The sequence below is a fragment of the Colletotrichum fructicola genome, assembly GCF_000319635.2.
Source record: "Colletotrichum fructicola Nara gc5 chromosome Unknown KSG_Nara_v1_contig07, whole genome shotgun sequence".
In the NCBI taxonomy this organism is placed as follows: Eukaryota; Fungi; Ascomycota; class Sordariomycetes; order Glomerellales; family Glomerellaceae; genus Colletotrichum; species Colletotrichum fructicola.
Genome location: NW_027094057.1, coordinates 1469607 through 1487996, shown reverse-complemented (window position 1 = coordinate 1487996; position 18390 = coordinate 1469607). Strand labels below are relative to the sequence as shown.

The 18390-nt window shown below is 53.9% G+C and overlaps 7 protein-coding genes across 7 annotated transcripts; 3 read left to right on the top strand and 4 right to left on the bottom strand.

Moving 5' to 3' along the window:
* Positions 1–133: 133 nt before the first annotated feature.
* HGT1-0 (High-affinity glucose transporter) lies at positions 134–1940 on the top strand (the record flags this gene model as incomplete). Its single annotated transcript, XM_032030943.1, has 3 exons — positions 134–643; positions 728–1215; positions 1265–1940. The coding sequence occupies 3 exons, from the start codon at positions 134–136 to the stop codon at positions 1938–1940; spliced, it is 1674 nt and encodes a 557-aa protein (XP_031889516.1).
* A 3168-nt stretch (positions 1941–5108) lies between these two features.
* Positions 5109–5639, top strand: CGGC5_v012125 (uncharacterized protein; the record flags this gene model as incomplete). The annotated part of the gene is made up of 1 exon (XM_032030942.1): positions 5109–5639. The coding sequence occupies one exon, from the start codon at positions 5109–5111 to the stop codon at positions 5637–5639; it is 531 nt and encodes a 176-aa protein (XP_031889517.1).
* A 1966-nt stretch (positions 5640–7605) lies between these two features.
* On the bottom strand, positions 7606–8125 carry CGGC5_v012124 (uncharacterized protein; the record flags this gene model as incomplete). Its single annotated transcript, XM_032030941.2, has 2 exons — positions 7606–8019; positions 8075–8125. 2 exons carry the CDS (start codon positions 8123–8125, stop codon positions 7606–7608), a joined length of 465 nt encoding a protein of 154 aa, XP_031889518.2.
* A 932-nt stretch (positions 8126–9057) lies between these two features.
* Positions 9058–11444, bottom strand: CGGC5_v012123 (Chitin deacetylase; the record flags this gene model as incomplete). Its single annotated transcript, XM_032030939.2, has 3 exons — positions 9058–10796; positions 10851–11249; positions 11300–11444. 3 exons carry the CDS (start codon positions 11442–11444, stop codon positions 9058–9060), a joined length of 2283 nt encoding a protein of 760 aa, XP_031889749.2.
* A 1976-nt stretch (positions 11445–13420) lies between these two features.
* Positions 13421–14443, top strand: CGGC5_v012122 (uncharacterized protein; the record flags this gene model as incomplete). The annotated part of the gene is made up of 2 exons (XM_032030938.1): positions 13421–13902; positions 13963–14443. 2 exons carry the CDS (start codon positions 13421–13423, stop codon positions 14441–14443), a joined length of 963 nt encoding a protein of 320 aa, XP_031889748.1.
* A 129-nt stretch (positions 14444–14572) lies between these two features.
* CGGC5_v012121 (uncharacterized protein) lies at positions 14573–15792 on the bottom strand (the record flags this gene model as incomplete). Its single annotated transcript, XM_032030937.1, has 2 exons — positions 14573–15167; positions 15230–15792. The coding sequence occupies 2 exons, from the start codon at positions 15790–15792 to the stop codon at positions 14573–14575; spliced, it is 1158 nt and encodes a 385-aa protein (XP_031889747.1).
* Positions 15793–16820: 1028 nt separating this feature from the next.
* On the bottom strand, positions 16821–18338 carry XYLO-1 (putative beta-xylosidase; the record flags this gene model as incomplete). Its single annotated transcript, XM_032030936.1, has 1 exon — positions 16821–18338. The coding sequence occupies one exon, from the start codon at positions 18336–18338 to the stop codon at positions 16821–16823; it is 1518 nt and encodes a 505-aa protein (XP_031889746.1).
* Positions 18339–18390: the final 52 nt, after the last annotated feature.

Below are 18390 nucleotides of genomic sequence, written 5' to 3'. Positions count from 1 at the left end.
CACGCTCCCTCTCCCCCATCCATTCCTTCAACCTTGAGCACAACCTCCTGTGGTGTAACCCTATCGACACCATCCCATCCTGATCATCACCACCACACACACCCCCTCAAGTGCCACGACATCGACGACGATCATGTCGACCAGCCCAGACTCGCAGACCCTTAAAAAGGTCAAGAGCATCGACAACGCCCACGGCGAGCACGTCGAGGACTTCATCGACACCGTCGAGATCAGCCTCACCCCCGCCGAGGATGTCTCATACGGCCGGGGCGGCGTCCGCGGCCTCTTCGACTCGCCCTTCGTCGGCGGCGCCGCCCTGCTGGCCTCCCTCGGAGGCTTCAGCTTTGGCTACGACCAGGGCGTCATCTCCATCATCAACGTGATGGAGCAGTTCCATGCAGTCTTTCCTGATGCCGCCACGCCCTTTGGCAAGGGCTTCATGACCGGCATGCTCGAGTTCGGCGCCTTCCTTGGATGTCTCTTCATGCCCACGCTCGCCGATAAGATCTCTCGTAAGAGGGCATTGACTGTTGTCGTGGCTATCTTCAACATCGGAGCTATCATGCAGACCGCGGCCCCGTCATATGGTGTCTTGGTCGCTGGCCGAACAATCGGTGGCATTGGTGTCGGAACTCTGGCTATGGTGAGTTGAACCCCTTTGGTCAAAACACCAAAACCACTCATTGTGAGATTCAAAAACACACAAGGCTAACACTTCACTCAACAGGGCTCACCAATCTACATCTCCGAAATCGCCCCACCAAACCTTCGAGGCACCCTCCTCGTCCTCGAGTCCATCTCCATCGTCGCCGGCGTCGTCATCAGCTTCTTCATCACCTACGGCACCCGCCACATGGCCGGTGAAGTCTCCTTCCGCCTGCCCCTCGGTCTGCAGATGGTCTGCTCCACCCTCCTCGGCATCGGCATCCACTTCTACCCCTACTCCCCGCGTTGGCTCGCACTCGTCAACCGACCTCAGGAGGCTCTGCAGTCCCTCACCCGTCTCCGCCGCCTCCCTGCCGACGACCACCGCGTCCAGGCCGAGCACCGTGGCATCATCTCCGAAGTCGAGGTCCAGAAGATCATGCAGGAGCGCAATCACCCGGGCAAGAGCTTCCTCGCTCTCGAGTTTGCTGGCTGGTGCGATCTCTTCAGCAAGAAGTTGTGGCGCCGCACTGCCGTTGCCGTCGGTATCGCCTTCTTCCAGCAGTTTAGGTATGCAAAACAAGCACTACAAATCAACTTCCCTTACTAACAGATATAGCGGCATCAACGCCTTCATCTACTACGCGCCCACCCTCTTCCAGTCGCTAGGCCAGTCCGAGGAGATGTCCCTCATCATGTCCGGCGTCTTCAACATCCTCCAGCTCGTCGCCGTCGCCGCCTGCTTCTTCATCATCGACAAGGTCGGCCGCCGCCCGCTCGCCATCTTCGGCGGCATCGGCGGCGGCACCGCCTGGGCCATCATGGCCATCCTCACGGGCGTCTACTCCAAGGACTGGGCCGCCAACCCCGCCGCCGGCTGGGGCGCCGTCGCCATGGCCTTCCTCTTCGTGCTCCTCTACGGCATCTCCTACTCGCCGCTCGGCTGGATCCTCGCCGCCGAGGTGTACCCCAACTCGCACCGCTCCAAGGGCGTCGCGCTCGGCACCGCGACCGTCTGGCTGTGCAACTTCATCGTCGGCGTCGCGACCCCGCCCATGATCGACCAGCTCGGCTTCGGCACGTACGTCTTCTTCGGGGCGTGGTGCTTCCTCGCGTCCGTGTGGGCGTTCTACCTGGTCCCGGAGACCAAGGGCAAGACGCTCGAGCAGATGGACGAGGTGTTCCACGACACGTCCGCGCAGGAGGAGAAGGAGATCATCAGGCAGCAGATTGCGGCGCGGCACGGACAGACGCTGGGCGCGGGAGGCATGGAGAGCACCAAGCTCAACGTTTGAGTCATTTAGAGCGGTTATCATTATCAGGGCACGCGTGCGGGATGGATATTTTCAGGGGTTGGCGTTGGTGTTTGATTACAGAGTACGGCTTGTACCAATAGCGATGGCATGATTACGGGATATGAATCAAAGATACCACTTTTCCAAAGGAACATCTATCTTCAAGATTGTGCATTTCGATGACACCACGTGTGCTTGACTCGATGCAGGTCATTCGGGATGAACTTGAGTGCATGCACCCATCTCGCATTCCCCGGACATAGGGATGCCCACTGCTTGTCGAACTGGCACTACTTGACCTCTGAAGCGGCCAGCCGTGATAAGGTGCTTTACGGAGAGTTTACTTGTCCGTACGTATGCAGACCTAGCTGTCAAATTTAGACGAGTCTACCACGTAGATGCCGATAGAACGGAAAAGGAGGGGGGCTGAAAGAACCCGAGTCAGTTGATTGCAGACTTTGGGAAGCTTTCCATGTGCCGTGTCCTGTGGCCCATGGCAAGCAAGGGCTTAGGACACGAGCGTAGCCAACAAGACTCTACGGAATTACAACGCCAGGGGCTAAACATACGCAACAGCCCCAGTACAGCGCTCCCCCAGGCGCCGCTTACAACGCGCCAGTCGTCATTGGTAAAAACTGAAACGCTGCAGCTGAGGCGACTTCGGGTCCAGCATATGGCCTCTTAGCTGAATTTCCTCTTTCGGTAGGCGTCGCCGATGGCGGGGCGGCCGGATCGACGCGCCCGCCCGCCCCCCATCTTCCCCTCATCTCCTCCACACGACAACTCTCCATCAATGCAATATCAACGCGGGGCGAGAGCGGGCGCGCCGAGTAATGGCCGAAGGAACCCCAAGGACTTACACGCGTATGCCTCCCCTGATTCCCCAGATAACCCGCAAAATCTTGTCAGATGTGCCATTCTTTACGACCTGAACATGGGGTGGGAGATAAGATGACATATTTGCGGGAATAGACTTTGCGTGATGTCTTACCTACGGGGCCTCGAGGTGCTGCGAGGGATTTGACTAGCGGAACATATTGCTACACTTGATTCTCGGACCAGCCACTGTCCTTCCAGAGTCATCTGGAAAGAGAAAGATCCGTACGTCGAATATGATGCTTCTCGGACTTGCCGTACCAGGCCTCTATCGCAGGGTCCAACCTCACGAGACGCTGATGTGCCGAATCAGTGAACGAACCCAGCGTGATTACGCATAAACATCGAAGTGGTCATGGTCTCTCTTGTCCTCATCTTACGCACTCTAGGCTCTAGACGATCAGGGCATTGTATGGCACCGAAGTCGAAAATCTCCAGATCCTTGAGGCCACCAAGACCGGAACGGGTTTCCTGCGCGGAAAGCCATTGAGTAGCAGCGAGCAGGGGGTGAGCGAGAAATCACAGACGACTAAGTCTCTGTTGGCGTTATGATTGCGAAAGGCTAACTAGTGGTGCTTGTGTAGTTCACCAGAGTTGTCGAAGCCATAAACCCTCCCGCCGCAATTCAAGGCAATGGCCGATTTGTTCCACGGCGATGCGGCAACCGAAATCTTCGACGCGAAGGCCACCGGCGGCCCGAAAATACTGTGCTGGTAAACAAGCTAGATATTCAGACTTTGCGGTCAGAGAGCTGACAGCGGTTTGAGGATGCGTCTACGCTTGAGGCAGATAAACTTGCTCATCGAGAGGAGCGTCGAGGTCATGCAGGGCTCTGCACTATGCGCTGTTGCCAGGAGGCTCGGCTGTTCACCAAGCCATCACATATTCAAAAATTTCCGGAATTCTTGCGATTCAGGAGGGGGGCTGAAGTGAGTCCATCTCAATCGGCTTAGCCACCAATCAGGCGCAAAGGCGCAGAAGTATAGGGTCTGGGCGTAGGAGACACGGCGCTGTGCCGCATCCGTGCCGATAGCGGCCCCACCCTCTCGGTCCCGGCCGAGAATGGATCCCACCCTCCCGATAGTCGATACCTGCGTCTGGCCAGCCGATCCGGCAGTAGCCGGGGGCCACTTCCATCGGCGCAGGAGCATTGTGCCGAGGGCAGGCGGAAACGAGATCCGGCACCGATTTGCCGCTCCACACGGCATGAACGGCAGACTCCACCAAACCCCCAAAGATTTTGCCGACCGGGGGCCAAAGCAGGATTGGATGCCATGCAACCGCAAAAGCAAGTTTTTTCGGGGTTACCCGACCAACCCCATCATCAGCGATGCAGAAAGCCTTTCTCGCCCTGCATGCATGCACACGCGCACGCGGTGCTCTGTACTCGCATCCCGTCGGTAGTCAGCCGGCTCTCGCTCGCTGCACTGCCCGACACCGCCGCTGGGAGCCGGTCAGGCAGCTGAATCCCAAGCCCAGGGAGAAAAAAAGGTCTCAGATGACAGGCCGTCTGTTCTTTTTCTCAGGGGAAAGAATCCGCTGATTGGCGGTGCCGTCTCTTGGCCTCCATACTCGACACGAGCCGGCGCAGTCCACGGGGACCGAACTGGTTGATCAAATGGACGACAAAGACCTGGCAAGCGGTGGGATAGACATGGCCCTTCTTCTATTCGTACCAAGAGACTAGAAAAGCCGGTGGTGGCACGGCGACGTACCCCGGTTGCCGGGCAGCCGTGGCTGTGTCAACTCACCACCACACAAAAACGACGCGGTGGCACCGTTGGCAGGCCTCTCTGGACGCGGCGTCCCCACAACACGCCATTACAGGGGATCGACTGACACGCTAAAAACCGAAATCTCCCAATCATCAGCGCCGATATTAATAGGCAAAGGAGGGAAAACTGGGGCTGCGGAACGGCTTGAGGCTTGAAGGCTTGTGGGCTTGCCGGGGAAGCGGCTTTCACACGTCAGACTGGAGACAGGAGGATCCAAAAGGAGCTCGACGGCTTTTCGTGTTGATCAAAATAATGGGGAACTAAATAAGGGGATGTGCTATGCGAACGGACTCGCCTGACCAGGGCGAAACTTGGTAAAAAGAAACGAAGAAGAAAAGAAGAGTCCTTTCAATCAAAACCTCCTCCACCCCCTCTGTGTCGGCCGCACTGTTCTCCTCCTCTCATCACCCGCTCACTCATAATCCACAGTCGCTGTCCAGCTTCACGCGCCTCCTCAACACCACAAACTCACCATCACGAGTCTAATCTTTTAATCAATCAAACCAAACCGCCCAAAATGTCCACCTCCGCCGTCGCAACCGCCACCTCCTCCGGCGCCGCCGCGACCTCCACCGCGATCTGCTCCTCCAACCTCTACGACACCCCCATCCAGGACTCCAACTGCGCGATGCCCTACGGCGGCAACCACACCGACATCATGAAGGCCTGCTGCAAGGACGCCGACGTCGTCAGCTACTACGACAACTGCGGCATCTACTGCCTCGCCATCGACCAGACCGTCGCCGAACTCACAAAGTGCCTCTTCGACAACGGCGCCCCCGACACCGGCGTCTTCTGCCGCGGCAACGTCAGCTCCTCCGCCACTGCCACCGGCAACTCGAACCCCCCGGCCTCCGCCGGCGCCAGCATCGTCGCGAGCGGCGGCGGCAGCAGGGCGAGCGCGAGTGGCAGCGGCTCCAGCAGCAGCTCCAGCAGCTCTGCGAACGCTGCGCCCGGGGTGTATGCCCCCGCTGGCGTGAGCACCCTGGGCATGACTATTGGCGCCCTGCTGCTCTCTGCTGCTACCTTTGGCGCTCTGCAAATTTGAGATGGTCTGCGATAGGATTCTTAGGGGGTGCCTGGGGTTATGACCCACAGGCGGGGGACAAATATGCATGCATGATCATGCACACACGGCCGATTTAATGATTCAATCACGACGCTCCTTTTATTTCAATATTTATGAGGATCCTTCTTCCCTTCTAACCTTTCTCCTTCGCAGTTTCCCGCCTAGAGGTATGCTCTTTTCGTTACTATATAACTTTAACGGGGAAATATTCGAAGGCTAGGATAGTTCAGAATTTCTCCGTTAGAGTTATACAGTAGTTAAAAAGGTATACCTCTGGGCGGCAAACTACGAAGGAGAAAAGTTAGAAGGGAAGAAGGATTCATCACCACATCGGTCGGATACGGGTGATATTTGGAAACTGGGACCCTGGCAGGAGAAAAAGCATTGCGATATCCATTCTGCGTTAGGCATTATTACCTGGCCTCTATGTACTTCGACTAAATAATTCAATTACAAAGAAGCATTCAGTGCCAAGTCAGGCTGCCTGCGAGTATTGCTTTTCATTTCGCATTGTACTGACGCCCCCTGTCCATGATGCAAGTCCAGCCGGGAAACTTTGGGCATCAAAGAGACATACGGATACTCGCTGCCCAATAATGATCAAATCTCTCCCGAGACTCGGCAGCCTCGCATTTGTCATTCACTACCACCATTCTCGGATAAGGGCGTGGTTTTAATTGTTGACATCCTCCAACTGCATCAAACCATGATCGATAAGGAATCTCTCTAGAAGCCTTCAACTTCTCATGTGGTGGTGCAAGCCATCAATCTGCAGTCGCCATAGGGAACCCTTTTATCAGGTATTGTTTCGTCTGACATTTGCTGGGAATCAGCATTCAAGAGTTCCATCAACATTGAATTGAGCGTTTTCCCAATCGTGAGCGGTGATAATGGCGTGCTTGCTAACACCATTCAATGTCGCTCACTGCCGGTTGTTCACAGTACTTGAGTCGGATTGACGGTACAGCATGAAAGTAAGTGGTCAGCTTCCCGATGTGTTGGTTAGCAGAGGATGGTTTTGACTTGTCTTCAAGAAAAAAAGGCATCTCGAATTTGATTTCGATAATGGAAAGTACAGTCAACTGATTTGGCAATCACCCTACACATCCAACTCTCATGCAGAATATCTCCTACATCAACCCCTTCTACAGCATCCAATCACACTGAAAAGCAACAAGCGTAACATTGGAATCACAAATCATCGTAACCTTCACGACAGATTTTCCAGCCATACCAGAAGGGTGAACCTCCGCGACTCAGTGTTACAGGAAGGGGTTCAACAGTTGAAGGTCTGGAGAGAGAAGCTTCGTGGGATGGAGAAGAACAGTCAAAGTTCGGGACGGACGCTTGTAACTGTATGTGAGTCGCATTCTCGACGCTATCAGAATAAGGGGTGGCATCGAGGCCAGAGTTCAATGATCTTTGTGTCGTTGAAATGAATGTATGTTGCTCGTTGAAATATAGGAGATACGAAGCAGCCAGGGTTGTTTACAATGAATACGTGTAATCGAAGAGTTTTCAAGACGTGTCATTGCCTGAATCAACCCAAACATTTCAGGAATCTCGGCAGCCATCCCTACTCTCTTTGTAAATGAGTGTGTGAACGAGCAAACCCAGCGCGAGTCACACCCTGGTATCTCAGTCCAGGCCTCTCGCTACCATGGTAAAGTTCCCGACTCTCTGCATCAGCCTTACTGATGAGGTGCGACTGCTTGCTGACGCAGCTGATCCCGTCAATTACTTGCGTCAAGGCCGGTAATGTATGCCGAATCAACACGAGTCTTGTCGAAGAACGACGTTCCAGTCGGTAGGGTGGAATGCTTGACCACTGAGGGGATCCCCCCTGCACACCTCAAGCACACGCGATGCACCATCGGCGATGGAGGAGTACGAAGAAAGTGTCTTCTGGCCTCGGGCCTGTTCATTTCAGAGCGTCAGTAACTACTTAGACCATGTTGGAGTTGCTGGACTCAATGCTTACGTCATTGCACCACCAGATTGCAGCTCTCCAGGAGCAACTGACACGGCCGCAGTTTCCGGGACCAGCGCCATTAGAGGGCCGTCCTCCGACGCCCCGGAGATAGCCAATTCCGGCGAAGAATCTGTCACGTTCAGCGGCGCCAAAGTTGCCGCAGAACACTTGAGTGCCTGAAAAGTCGGTTCGCTTTTGCAAAGCTGCGGACTGCTCAATGGTCGAGTTGAGGAGTTCCTCGTAGTCGGGGTTGATCTCATGAAGCTTGTCGACGACTTCTTCGACCGTGCCGTTCAGAACTATGGTTGGGCCACCCGGGGTAGCCTGGACCTCCCATTCTGGGACGTAAACTTCATATCCCGGGATGGGGGCTTCGAGGACTGATGCCTAGATAGTTCGTGGTCAGTCTGACTTCCGAATCGTTCGAGTAGAAGATACTCACCTCAACGGCCAGAAAGGCAGGCAATAACGCAGCTAAGTGGAAGACGCGCATATTGAAGAGCTCTGCGAAGATGATTGAAGAAAATGGATCGAGACTGAGTGAAACTGGACTGAATGTCTTGCTGGTAGAACAAAGAAGTCAACTTCCAGGGAAAATGGCCCCTTATTTATAGTTGATCACAGGTTGACGAGTCGAGCATAGAGCCTGTCTACATCTTCATCGTTCAGCCTGGCAACATCTGTGCCCAAGAAGCCAAGGTCGCCTCGGCTGCGAACTGCCCCCATGCCCTGTAACAAGGCCTTGCGCCGCAATTCCGCACTCGGGCGTCGGCTCGGGCCCACCTGAACTGCAAAGATGAATGGATAGTTTCGCGGGCAATGATGAGGCCACGACGAAGTGTGGATTGGCGGCGGAGACATTTGCCATCAATGGAAAGGCGTATTGGCTTGACAAGAGTTCTGAATACTGACTAAATTTGGGGCTTAATCCAAAGTATGTTCGTCTTGGTTGTCTATCACACTAGCTGGGCGAACGAGCCTATGTCCATGGATGGCGCAGTGATCACACTCTTGCATGAAATTGCAGAAGAAGACGTAAGCGTTCAGCTATGTGTAGATATCTTGAGGGAGCTTCATAATCCACCCTGTCAGAGAGTGCACAGTAGGAAACGTACAGCAAGAGCACATCGGGGAGTGTTTCGTGTATTGAAAGGATCACAAAGTAGTTATGCTTTAGTCCACAGTGGACGACAAAAAAGTGTCGATCAACGCAGTAAACAAATTCTCAATTGCCAACGGGGTTGAGGTAGATTTCGACAAGGCTTTACCATTCGATTGTAGCAGAAGCGTAGTTCTCATTGATGAATATACCATAAGTATTTTGTATTAATGCTTATCAGAAGTGACTAACATAGGGCATTATCTTCATACTAGACTCCTTATTTTGTTGGCCTTTACATTGGGACCTGGGGTTCTGCACACCAATCACAGCGGGGGTGCGTTCGGGTCCTCCATACATTGATCGATCCGCATAATCTGCTTACCGGTAGCTTTGGCCTGCTTGATGAACTCGGGGAAGTACTCCACCGTGGAGTTGTACGAAAAGTGCATGACTACTAAGTTGCCCCCCTTCGCAACATCAGAGTTGAACGCGTCCACCTGCTTCTCAGGCGTGCTTGTCTCAGCCCACAGCCAATCCTGGACATCAACGCTCCAGTTAATGAGATAGGCTGGCTTCTCTGACCCCGAGGCGGCTGCCCAGCGCTGACGCATACGCGCGCCTTCCACGCCGTAAGGTGGGCGGAAGTAATTGGACTTCTCGCCGAAAATGTTGTTCATTACTCTGTAGTCCTCGTTGTATTCCCAGTCGATGGCAGCGTTACTCGGAAGCTCTTCCATCCTCGGGTGCGTGTACGAGTGAAGCGCAATTTGGTGGCCTTCGCTTTTCAGTTGCTTGTAGAGGGTGGCCATGCCAGTGGAGTCGTCTTCGAGCACCGCGCCGAGAGCGAAAAATGTCACCTTGATGCCCGCGTCGCGAATGATCTGCGCCAGCCTGGCAGAGTACCTTGGGTTCCCGTCATCGATGCCGAATGCAAACGAGTTGGGCCTTGTGCAGGAAAAGACGAGTGTTCCCGAAGGAAGCTTTGACGGTATGCTCACGCCAGAGGGGATGGAAGGGACAATCTCGACCTTGGTCAGGACAAAGGACTCAGTGCTGTACACACTTCTGATGGCAACGCTGCTGACACGCTGCAGGTTGATGTTGAAATGCGAAATAGGAATGTAAATATCGCTACCAGTCGCGTACCGGCCGGCTTCAAGACTGTCCCTCGTCTCAGGGTATGGTGCCACACCTGAGTTGCATTGAGAATTGTGCTGCTGCAGCGCCACGGAGAATTTTGTGTGACCCGAGTATGCAATGTGCAAGTAAGAGCCGCTGTAGCCGCGTAAGTCTCGACAACCGTTGCTAAGTAGTGACGTGAAGGCGTAATCGGAGGCTGGAGCACTGATGGTGAGACGACTGGAGCCCCAGGAGAGGTTCATGTCTTCGCCACCATGCCAGAAACCAAGTGAGTTCGTGCTCGAGCTGCTGAAAATGTCGATGACAAGCGCAGAGGCGGTTGCGGCTGGTGCCGGGACAGTCGATGTTGGTCCTGCTGGGCTAGTGGCCGTGGGAACGACCCAACCACTCGGGGTACTTCCGCAATACAGTGATAGTGGGCCCAAGGTGATCGCGTTGCTGGGCGCCGAGAGAACGATTGATCTCAGCTTGCTCAAATTGAGCCCGCTGAATTTAGAGAAGGGGAAACTGTAAAGCTTCTCTGTTCCGTCAAAGGTCCAACCCAATTGAGCTGTCGTTTGAATGGACGTTGCCGTAATCGCACCGTCGCAAGTCGTCTTTGAAGTCAACTCGATTTTGAACGTCGTGCCGGCGGGGGCTTTGATCCAGACCGATACACCGCCGTACGTTGTAGCATCTACACATCCGACTTGCGAAAAGAAGTAGGCATCGGTAGACTTTGGCGTCAGAGTGATGTGGTTGTTGCTGACGACTCTGGATTGCATGGTATCATCGTCACCCGTCGGCAGCAGGAGAGCGTTGTATCCGAGGAAGTCAAGGCGTGACTGTGATGCCCAATCATCCACCAGAAGCGGCGAACATGAAGCGGTTGATATAGCTGTGGATCGAGTCGATGTAGAAGTGACTTGGGCAGGTGTAGAGGCTAGGACGTATGATTAGCATCAGCAACACGAGAAATGAGTTGACTCGTACTCACTAGTCAAGGTTGTTGGCGTCTGGTCGCAAACGAACGAGACCTTATCAAGTTGCCATTGCTCCGTAGACGAAAATGACTCGATGACAATAGAGACGGCCGCGTTGAGGTTCGCTCCAGTAAAGCTACTCAAAGGGATGCGCAGCGTCTGCCATCCGCCAGTAAGGCTCGTGACACGATAAGATGTCTTCGTGTTAGTCGTTGCCGAGCAGCTAGTAGCCGTCGAGAGCTGGACTGTGAACGCTGCGCCCGCAACGGGTGCCTTGATCTCAAGCTGTGCATGAGAGTACGAGTCGGTCTGCAGCGCCTGGCAAGGGAACGTTTCGTAGAAGTAAGCTCCACTCTGGGGTGTGAAGCTCAGGATACCATCAGACGCGGAGATGCTGGCCATGCTACCATCGTCTATTGAGGTCAGTGAATTGCAGGGTTCGAAAAATAGTCCGCGTACTAACCTGACGTCCACGAGCCGAGATTGTTTCGGTTTGTCGACAATGAGTTGGACAAATCATCCACCAGGAGGTCTGCTGTGCACGCAGCAGCGACAGCCATTGCACCGCATGCCGCCGCCAACAGACATTGCGCCTTCAAGTGCACCATCTTTCCAAGTTGAGGCTCTGATTGTGAGGGTGGTTGACTTGGCAAGCCCAAAAGTCACGCCGACCGACGGGAACCGTTCGTCCTATATGTGAGTGAGATCACGACATGTTTACCTGGAAAATAGAGATTTGCGCCATACTCTTGGCAATGGAACGACGTGGGCGTCGCTAATGCAGTCCCCTCGGAGCCGCTAGAAAACATCGACATACAATACTGGGGCCGCTGCAACGGCAATTGGCCTCCTGGCTCCTTCCGCACTTGGCGTTCGTCAAAGGTTGCCTTTGGGTCGATTCAGCTCAAGCCAAGATCTCGTGTTCAGTCCGATGTCACCTTAGCGCAAAGGGGCGAGCATGCTGACATCAGCCACAACGCTGCACGTATAAGACGAGAAGTAATCCGAGTGGCATTTCCCCGCGATATTTCAATAGTTCCTGCAGGCCAAGCGTGAGCTAGCTGAGCAGGAATGGAACATTGGGTCCTCTCTTGTAAGCATGCCACGTTTGTGGCCCTTCGTTGTTTCCTCGACTACGAGCCTCTTAGATCTCCATGATGCGACGCGTGGGCTTGTGTCGCGAAAAGAATACCATAAGTATCGCTTGGCAATCGCTCCTTGTGCCACGACAGATTTAGTCCCTTAAAACATTACATGCATATCCAAAGTTGCTCAACCTCTATGAAACGCCCAAGGCAGAAATTGCTCGCCGATTGAGATGGAAGCTTCTATAGGTCAGCTTTAATTATCACTGTCGAACGTTGATTTGATTAAGTCAAAGGTGATCAGTAATTAGGCATCATCATCACAAGTCGTGCCTTTCATGGTGCGGCGCATAGGAGCAAAAGAGCTGCCAAAAGCCGATCACGGAGGCTGAATAACTGCAAGATCCCTATTCGATCGTCATCGGTCAGGCTGGGTCAGATATTACACTGGAATCAGAAACTCCATTGTAAATATCCGAAGGCTCATACCAATTGTAGTGATGAAGTTTATAGGATGATTGAGCCTGATGTCCTGTTGTAGCCCGATGATGAAGCGGGAAATCGCGCAGAGAACGGCGCTGTAAGCCAGACATTCGAGCTCTAACGACATTTGTAATCCTTGGTTTGGTACCGAATCTTGAGAGACAGTTCAAACAATACTTTCTAACTTGCGCGAACTTGCTTCGGCCTGCTTGTGCTCTTAGCTTGTGATTGATACTGGAGACAAGGGGACGCAAAAATTAACAAACAAAAATGATGAAGCTCGGGTATCGTATCCGTGATTGACTCAAGCTTATGTAAGAAGCAAAGTCGTCGTCTTTCCAACGAGCAGCAGAGGCAACGAGTTTAGGCTGGAGCGCTGCTTCCGAGGTCATCTCGCTTAACGGCTGTGCCGCAGGTTGGGCAAGAGGGGGCTTTTCTGAAATTTTAGTCGAGTTTCGTTCCCAGAGAGGTCTCATCAATAGCACTTGCTTGTTCGAAAAGCAGCTTAGTGCTGATATTGCGCCCGAAACGCGGTTTCTTGAGCCGAATCGACGCGACTATTAACCTGTCGCAAAAAGCTTCGACACCGCTGAGCCACCGAAGGCGTTCACATTGAGCTGGCAATCCGAATCGCAGTTGGTTAATTCATGTGTCACGAGGCATTTACAACCATCACAGCCCTGTGGTGTTGGCATGTTTAGTGCGGCACAGCGGCTAGCGGCCCGACTGAGCAAGGGTTCTTCGCCCGGAATGCGTCTCTTTTTTCCTTCTCGGGCGAGGGCACGATCATATGAACTGGACTGCGCGATGAGATTGGCTTGATCGTTGCCAAGCTTTGGGTTGCCGCAAGCCCGGTTGGTTCTTTAATTTTCATGCTTAAATCTACAGCTTAAAAAGACACTGTCCTGCTTCCCTCTGCAGAAACCTTTCTCCGCTCATCTCGACATCTCAGTGTTCATCCAAATACTCACAGAAACTCAGAGAGCACTGACGATTTCGCGCCCAAGTCGCCCAGCATGCCGTCCGCTACCTCGACACAGCTTTCTCAATATGTATTCAGCAATGTTGGACCCATGACCACTGTTTGGACACCGCCAGCATCGTGTGCCACGCCGTCGCCCCAGCTCTATATCGCATACAACGACTCTGGCCTCGTATGGCCCCAATGGGCTCAAAAATGCGAAACCCGTAATTATGGAGACTGCTACCCTTCTGGCAAGGCCATTGACACTGCATGGTCTTCCGCCTTCAGTGCCAGCAACCTCGCCAATGCAGGGACCATCTACTACTTTTCACCAGCAAGCGCTTGCCCACAGGGTTACACGACTGCCGGGGTGGCCGCCAAGAACGGTGCTGGAGTTGTCAGCTCCTCTGGTGCGTTTGTGCCTCCGGTCGTCACCGACCCTTGGTACCGGGATATGCTGTCATCGAACCCACCAAACAATGTTTTGATGGAGGCCATCGGGGATGGGGAAACGGCTGTTGTATGCTGTCCCGAGTAAGTGCTCTCCTCCCTGTGATCAGGAGAGCCGTTTTGATTATCTAACATCGAGCCAAGGGGATACACAGCAGACGTCATGGGCGGGGGTCGCTGCTACTCGAATGTGCCTTCGTCACTCTTTGGAGATCCGATGACGGGGTGCAATTACGTGCAGTCGGCTACCGAGGACAAGTATTACACATTTGCGAACGCCACGTTCACTTACAACAACACAGTTGTTACCGCTGAGGTTCTTACTTACACTGGAACATATCCGCCGGACGACAGTTACTCGACTACCACAACGATTTTCGACCGTGACCGTGACTACACGGACATGTACGCTCCTATCGCAGCAAGAGAAGGTGTTACCTTGGTGTACAGAGCGTCCGATGTCACAGGCTCTACGACAGGCAGTGGCGCGGCTGGTCCCACGGAGACAGGCTCGAGCAGTGCCGCTGGCTTGAGAGTCACAACCTCTGGCGGAAGAGCGGGAATGTTTGCCGCTGCTTGGACATTCGCCGCCATTGTGGGTGTAATGTTAGGCATGCCTTTTTGAGATGCTGGTAGATCTTGGATGTCGCACATGTGGAGATACCCCCGATGATTTACGATAGGCAAATTATGTATAAATATCATATCGCGTCTCTTCGTTTTCTACAATGTTATTACGCTACCTCCATGGCATCTACAAGCCAAGGAGCTCATTAAGGTCAACAACGCTAATGCTGACTTGGTTCGTGCTGCTAGGAGGCAGTCTTCCTCCACCAATGATCGCAAGCTGGCTGCCATCTCCGAGGATCTCAAGCGCACGCGAGTAGGCGTTGGGCTGGGGAACAGCATACTCGACCCAAGCACTGGCGTCACCAAGCTTTTGGTTGACAAAGATGTTAGACTGGCTACCGGCGCTGAGGATGATGGTGCCATTCTCGCCACCGAGAGGGGTCCAGACGACGTATGGAGAGCTAACGGGGCGGGTGCCGGCGCTGGAGACCAGGGAGATGCCCGGGGCCGCGAGAATGTTGAGGGGGTCCTTGGTCAGGCGGTAGTGCACGCGGCAGCCATCGGTACCGCAGACCTCGTAGGCGAAGATGAAGTCGTCGTTGGGGAGCCTGGTGATGACGGGCATGCCGGGGCGCGCCTCATAAGCATTGGGGTCGTTGACATCGTCGACGGGATCGCTCCAGGACTTGAGGTCCGAAGTCACCTGGTGGGAAAGCTTCTGGCCGTACTTGGGGTCGCGCTGGTCGGCGTAGTAGATGATGAGCTCGCCGTTGTGAAGGCTGTGAAAGTAGTGCGGTTAGCAAATGTTTTCACGGTAGGATGTCAGTGGCTTGTTGCTTACAGGAAATGAGGCTCCCAGACAGGAGTCAGGCCGTTGTTAGGGAGGGCCTCGCCACCGCTGGCGACACTGCTCAGGAACTCCCAGTTGGCGCCACCATCAGTGCTGACGTAGACATCGATCTTGGTCAAGCTGAGGTCAGTGGGGATGCTATTACCAGCGAGCAGGATCGTGCCAGCAGGGTAGCCAGCAAAGGCCTCGGGGAGCTCGTAGAGGAAGGGCTGGTAGCGAAGACCCCAGCCATTAACAGTGTCTTGGACGCGTCCGATCTCCGACCAGCTGTTACCACCGTCGGAAGAGCGCCAGATGGGGAAGTAGACGATCGGGGGCTCCGGAGAGTAGTTCTCCCAAGTGGCGATCAGGTCGCCCGAGCTCAGCTGGATGGTGCGAGCGTACAGAACGCGAGGGTCAACCCAACCGGCGTCGGTCGGCGGGGAAAAGATGGCCTTGTTCGAGACGGTACCGGTGGCCTGGCGAGCCTCGACAGGAGTAGGAAGGGGGCTCGCTGCGACCTGAAGGGACAGAAGACTGGCGATGCCAGCGACGGCGGCGCCGAAGAACCTCATTTTGTTAGGACGGAGAGGATTGACCGGGCGAATCTAGAGAAATGGGGAGGACCGACGGGTAGGAGTCAAGTGCCTTGCAAGGGGACGACAGCTAATAGCTTCTGTACAGCGGGGTTAGCTTATATATCTCGCCATTGAAGCTTGAGAGGGGTCAATTTTCCTCGTCACGCCAAGGAAGCATCAATCAAGAACATCATCACCAGCTCAGCTTGCGTGGAGGCAAGCTTGATTCGTGACTCGTAAACATCTGATTGGAATCCACCCCCAAGCCGGTAGAGTGGCCCTGTTGGGGATAGCTGGCGGGATGTGCAGGTACGACACCGTGATCATTGGCGCGTCTGGGTTGCTATGTTTTCGCGCAACTGACAATGTGACCTCATACTGCGTGGAAGAAAAGCCGTTGGGTCGGGGATAGCTCGACCGAGAGCAATGTTACCCTCCCCGCGTTTATGGCTAAGTGCCGTCGAGATCTGGGGTTGAGGTGGGGATGAACCTAGTCAAGGTTAAGTCCTGGCTGCCGAAGTCAAGGATGCGCACCAATGAGGCTTTGTGAATCTCTCGGAGCGAACCTGGGATCGTCCAACCCAAAGGGTTCACGTGCTATTTGACAGCTTGAATTACGGGTTCTATGAGCTTACAAAATGGAATTTATTGCCAAGAGACATGGATTTAGCTTGGTCATTGAAAATTAACAATGGGTCTGTGAATGACACAATCGTTCTCCGCCTTGGTGGAAAGTGTCTGCGCCCCGGGCGCCTAAATTCGGGTGTGATTCGTAGGCCGAGGTCGAATTCCAGGACGATGAATCGAATGATCCCGCTTCGGGCCGAGACGACAAAGTTGCTGATCGTCAAACAACCATGTGGTGCGGTGTCATTGATCAGGGCGATCGGCACACAATGTGGGCCCAGTGCTCATTGATCGCAACAAAAGTAGTGATATTTCCTCTGGTAAATCTGATAAGATACCTACAAAAAGGGGGAAATATATACATTCAGCCCTTTAAGCCCGAGTCATTTGTTCGTTACCTACGCTTCGCTGGTGAACGACACAACTCGCATAGAGCCTCCGAGAGCCTTCGTAGCATAGTTGAAGATTCCATACCGGTAACCCATGAAGAATTGCCAATCGTTGTGAAGAGAGAATGACGATCCAAGAGTTGTGAAGGTCTGACCGTCAGTGCTGTAGCTGAAAACGACATTGCCAGCTCCTCCAGGCCGAATATCCGCCTTCATGCTCAGATAGACTTCCTTCGAGCCGCTGAGCGTAAGGCTTTGCCGCTGCACCACCGTGCCGGTCGAAGCCGTTGTCCAATCCGAGTTCATGTCGATACCGCCCATGAGAATGATGTCGTACGCGTCCCCGGAACGCTCAATCCCGATCAACGAAGACTGATCGCGCAGCGCTGCGAGGCCAGCACGATCACCGTCAGCCATATTGGCGACATCAAGACGGACTGTGCCAGTTCCGATGGGGCCTCGAATGCGGTGGCTGAGAGTGTTACGGGCTTGATAGAGATCGGACGTGATAGTGACAGTACGGAGAGTAAGTCCATCGTTTACCGTGAAGCCGTTTGCGTCAGGATTGTGATTCCATTCCCATTCAGGACGAAGGGTCGTTCCCGTAAAAGAGTCTGTGCCGAGAGAGCTTTGGACATCAACTTTTGCAAGAGGGTATGGATAGTCTCCCCATTGACCGTTCACTAGTGTCAGAGACGGGAATCCATCACTGCCCCAGGTAATTGGGGCAAGGACTGGAAAGCGACCTCCTGGATATCCATCCACGAAGCCCATGTAGTACCAGTCCCCGTTGGGTGTATCAACTAGGCTTCCTTGGTGAGGCGAGCCCGCACTAGGCACAGCAGTAAGGCTTAGCTTGTCAGCAAGCACCTTGACCGTGTACGGACCCCACGGGCTGGAGGATTGGAGCACGTATTGCCCATCAGGCGGTCGGGTGAGGAAGATGTAGTAGTTGCCATTTCGTTTGTACATGCGAGAGCCTTCCAAGGCACCGATGCTGCTAGGAGTGTTGTATAAAAGCTCCGAGCGGACCTCGGAAAGACCGTCGGCCGACAGTTGGGCAACCGAAATAGCCGTGTTTCCGTAAGCCACATAAGGAGTGTCATCGTCGTCAAACATCAGACCCACATCGTAGTAGCAATTGTCGATCGTGCCCGCTCTTGTCCAGGGACCGGCAGGGTTCGAAGCCGTGTAGATGTACGTCTTTGAAAATTCGATGCAAGCAACAAAGTACCACAGACCGTTGCTCGCCCGATGACGAAGGGAAGATGCCCAGATGCCTTTGATGTAAGCTCTCTGACCATCGACCAGATCGTACTTGGTACCCCAGTCGAGGGAAGGCACCGAATGGCTGAAATACTCCCAGTTGACCAAGTCTTTGGACCGCAGGATGGGAGCGCCTGGCGAGTAGTGCATAGTCGAAGCCGTCATGTAGAAAGTATCGTCCACTCGATGGACCTCGTTGTCGGCGAGATCTTCCCATATTATTGGATTGGTGAAGGTCTGCGCCATGGCATAGAGTGCCATCACGACCACCGAAAAAAGGATGGAAGACCGCATCGTTTAGTGGTAAAGGGTG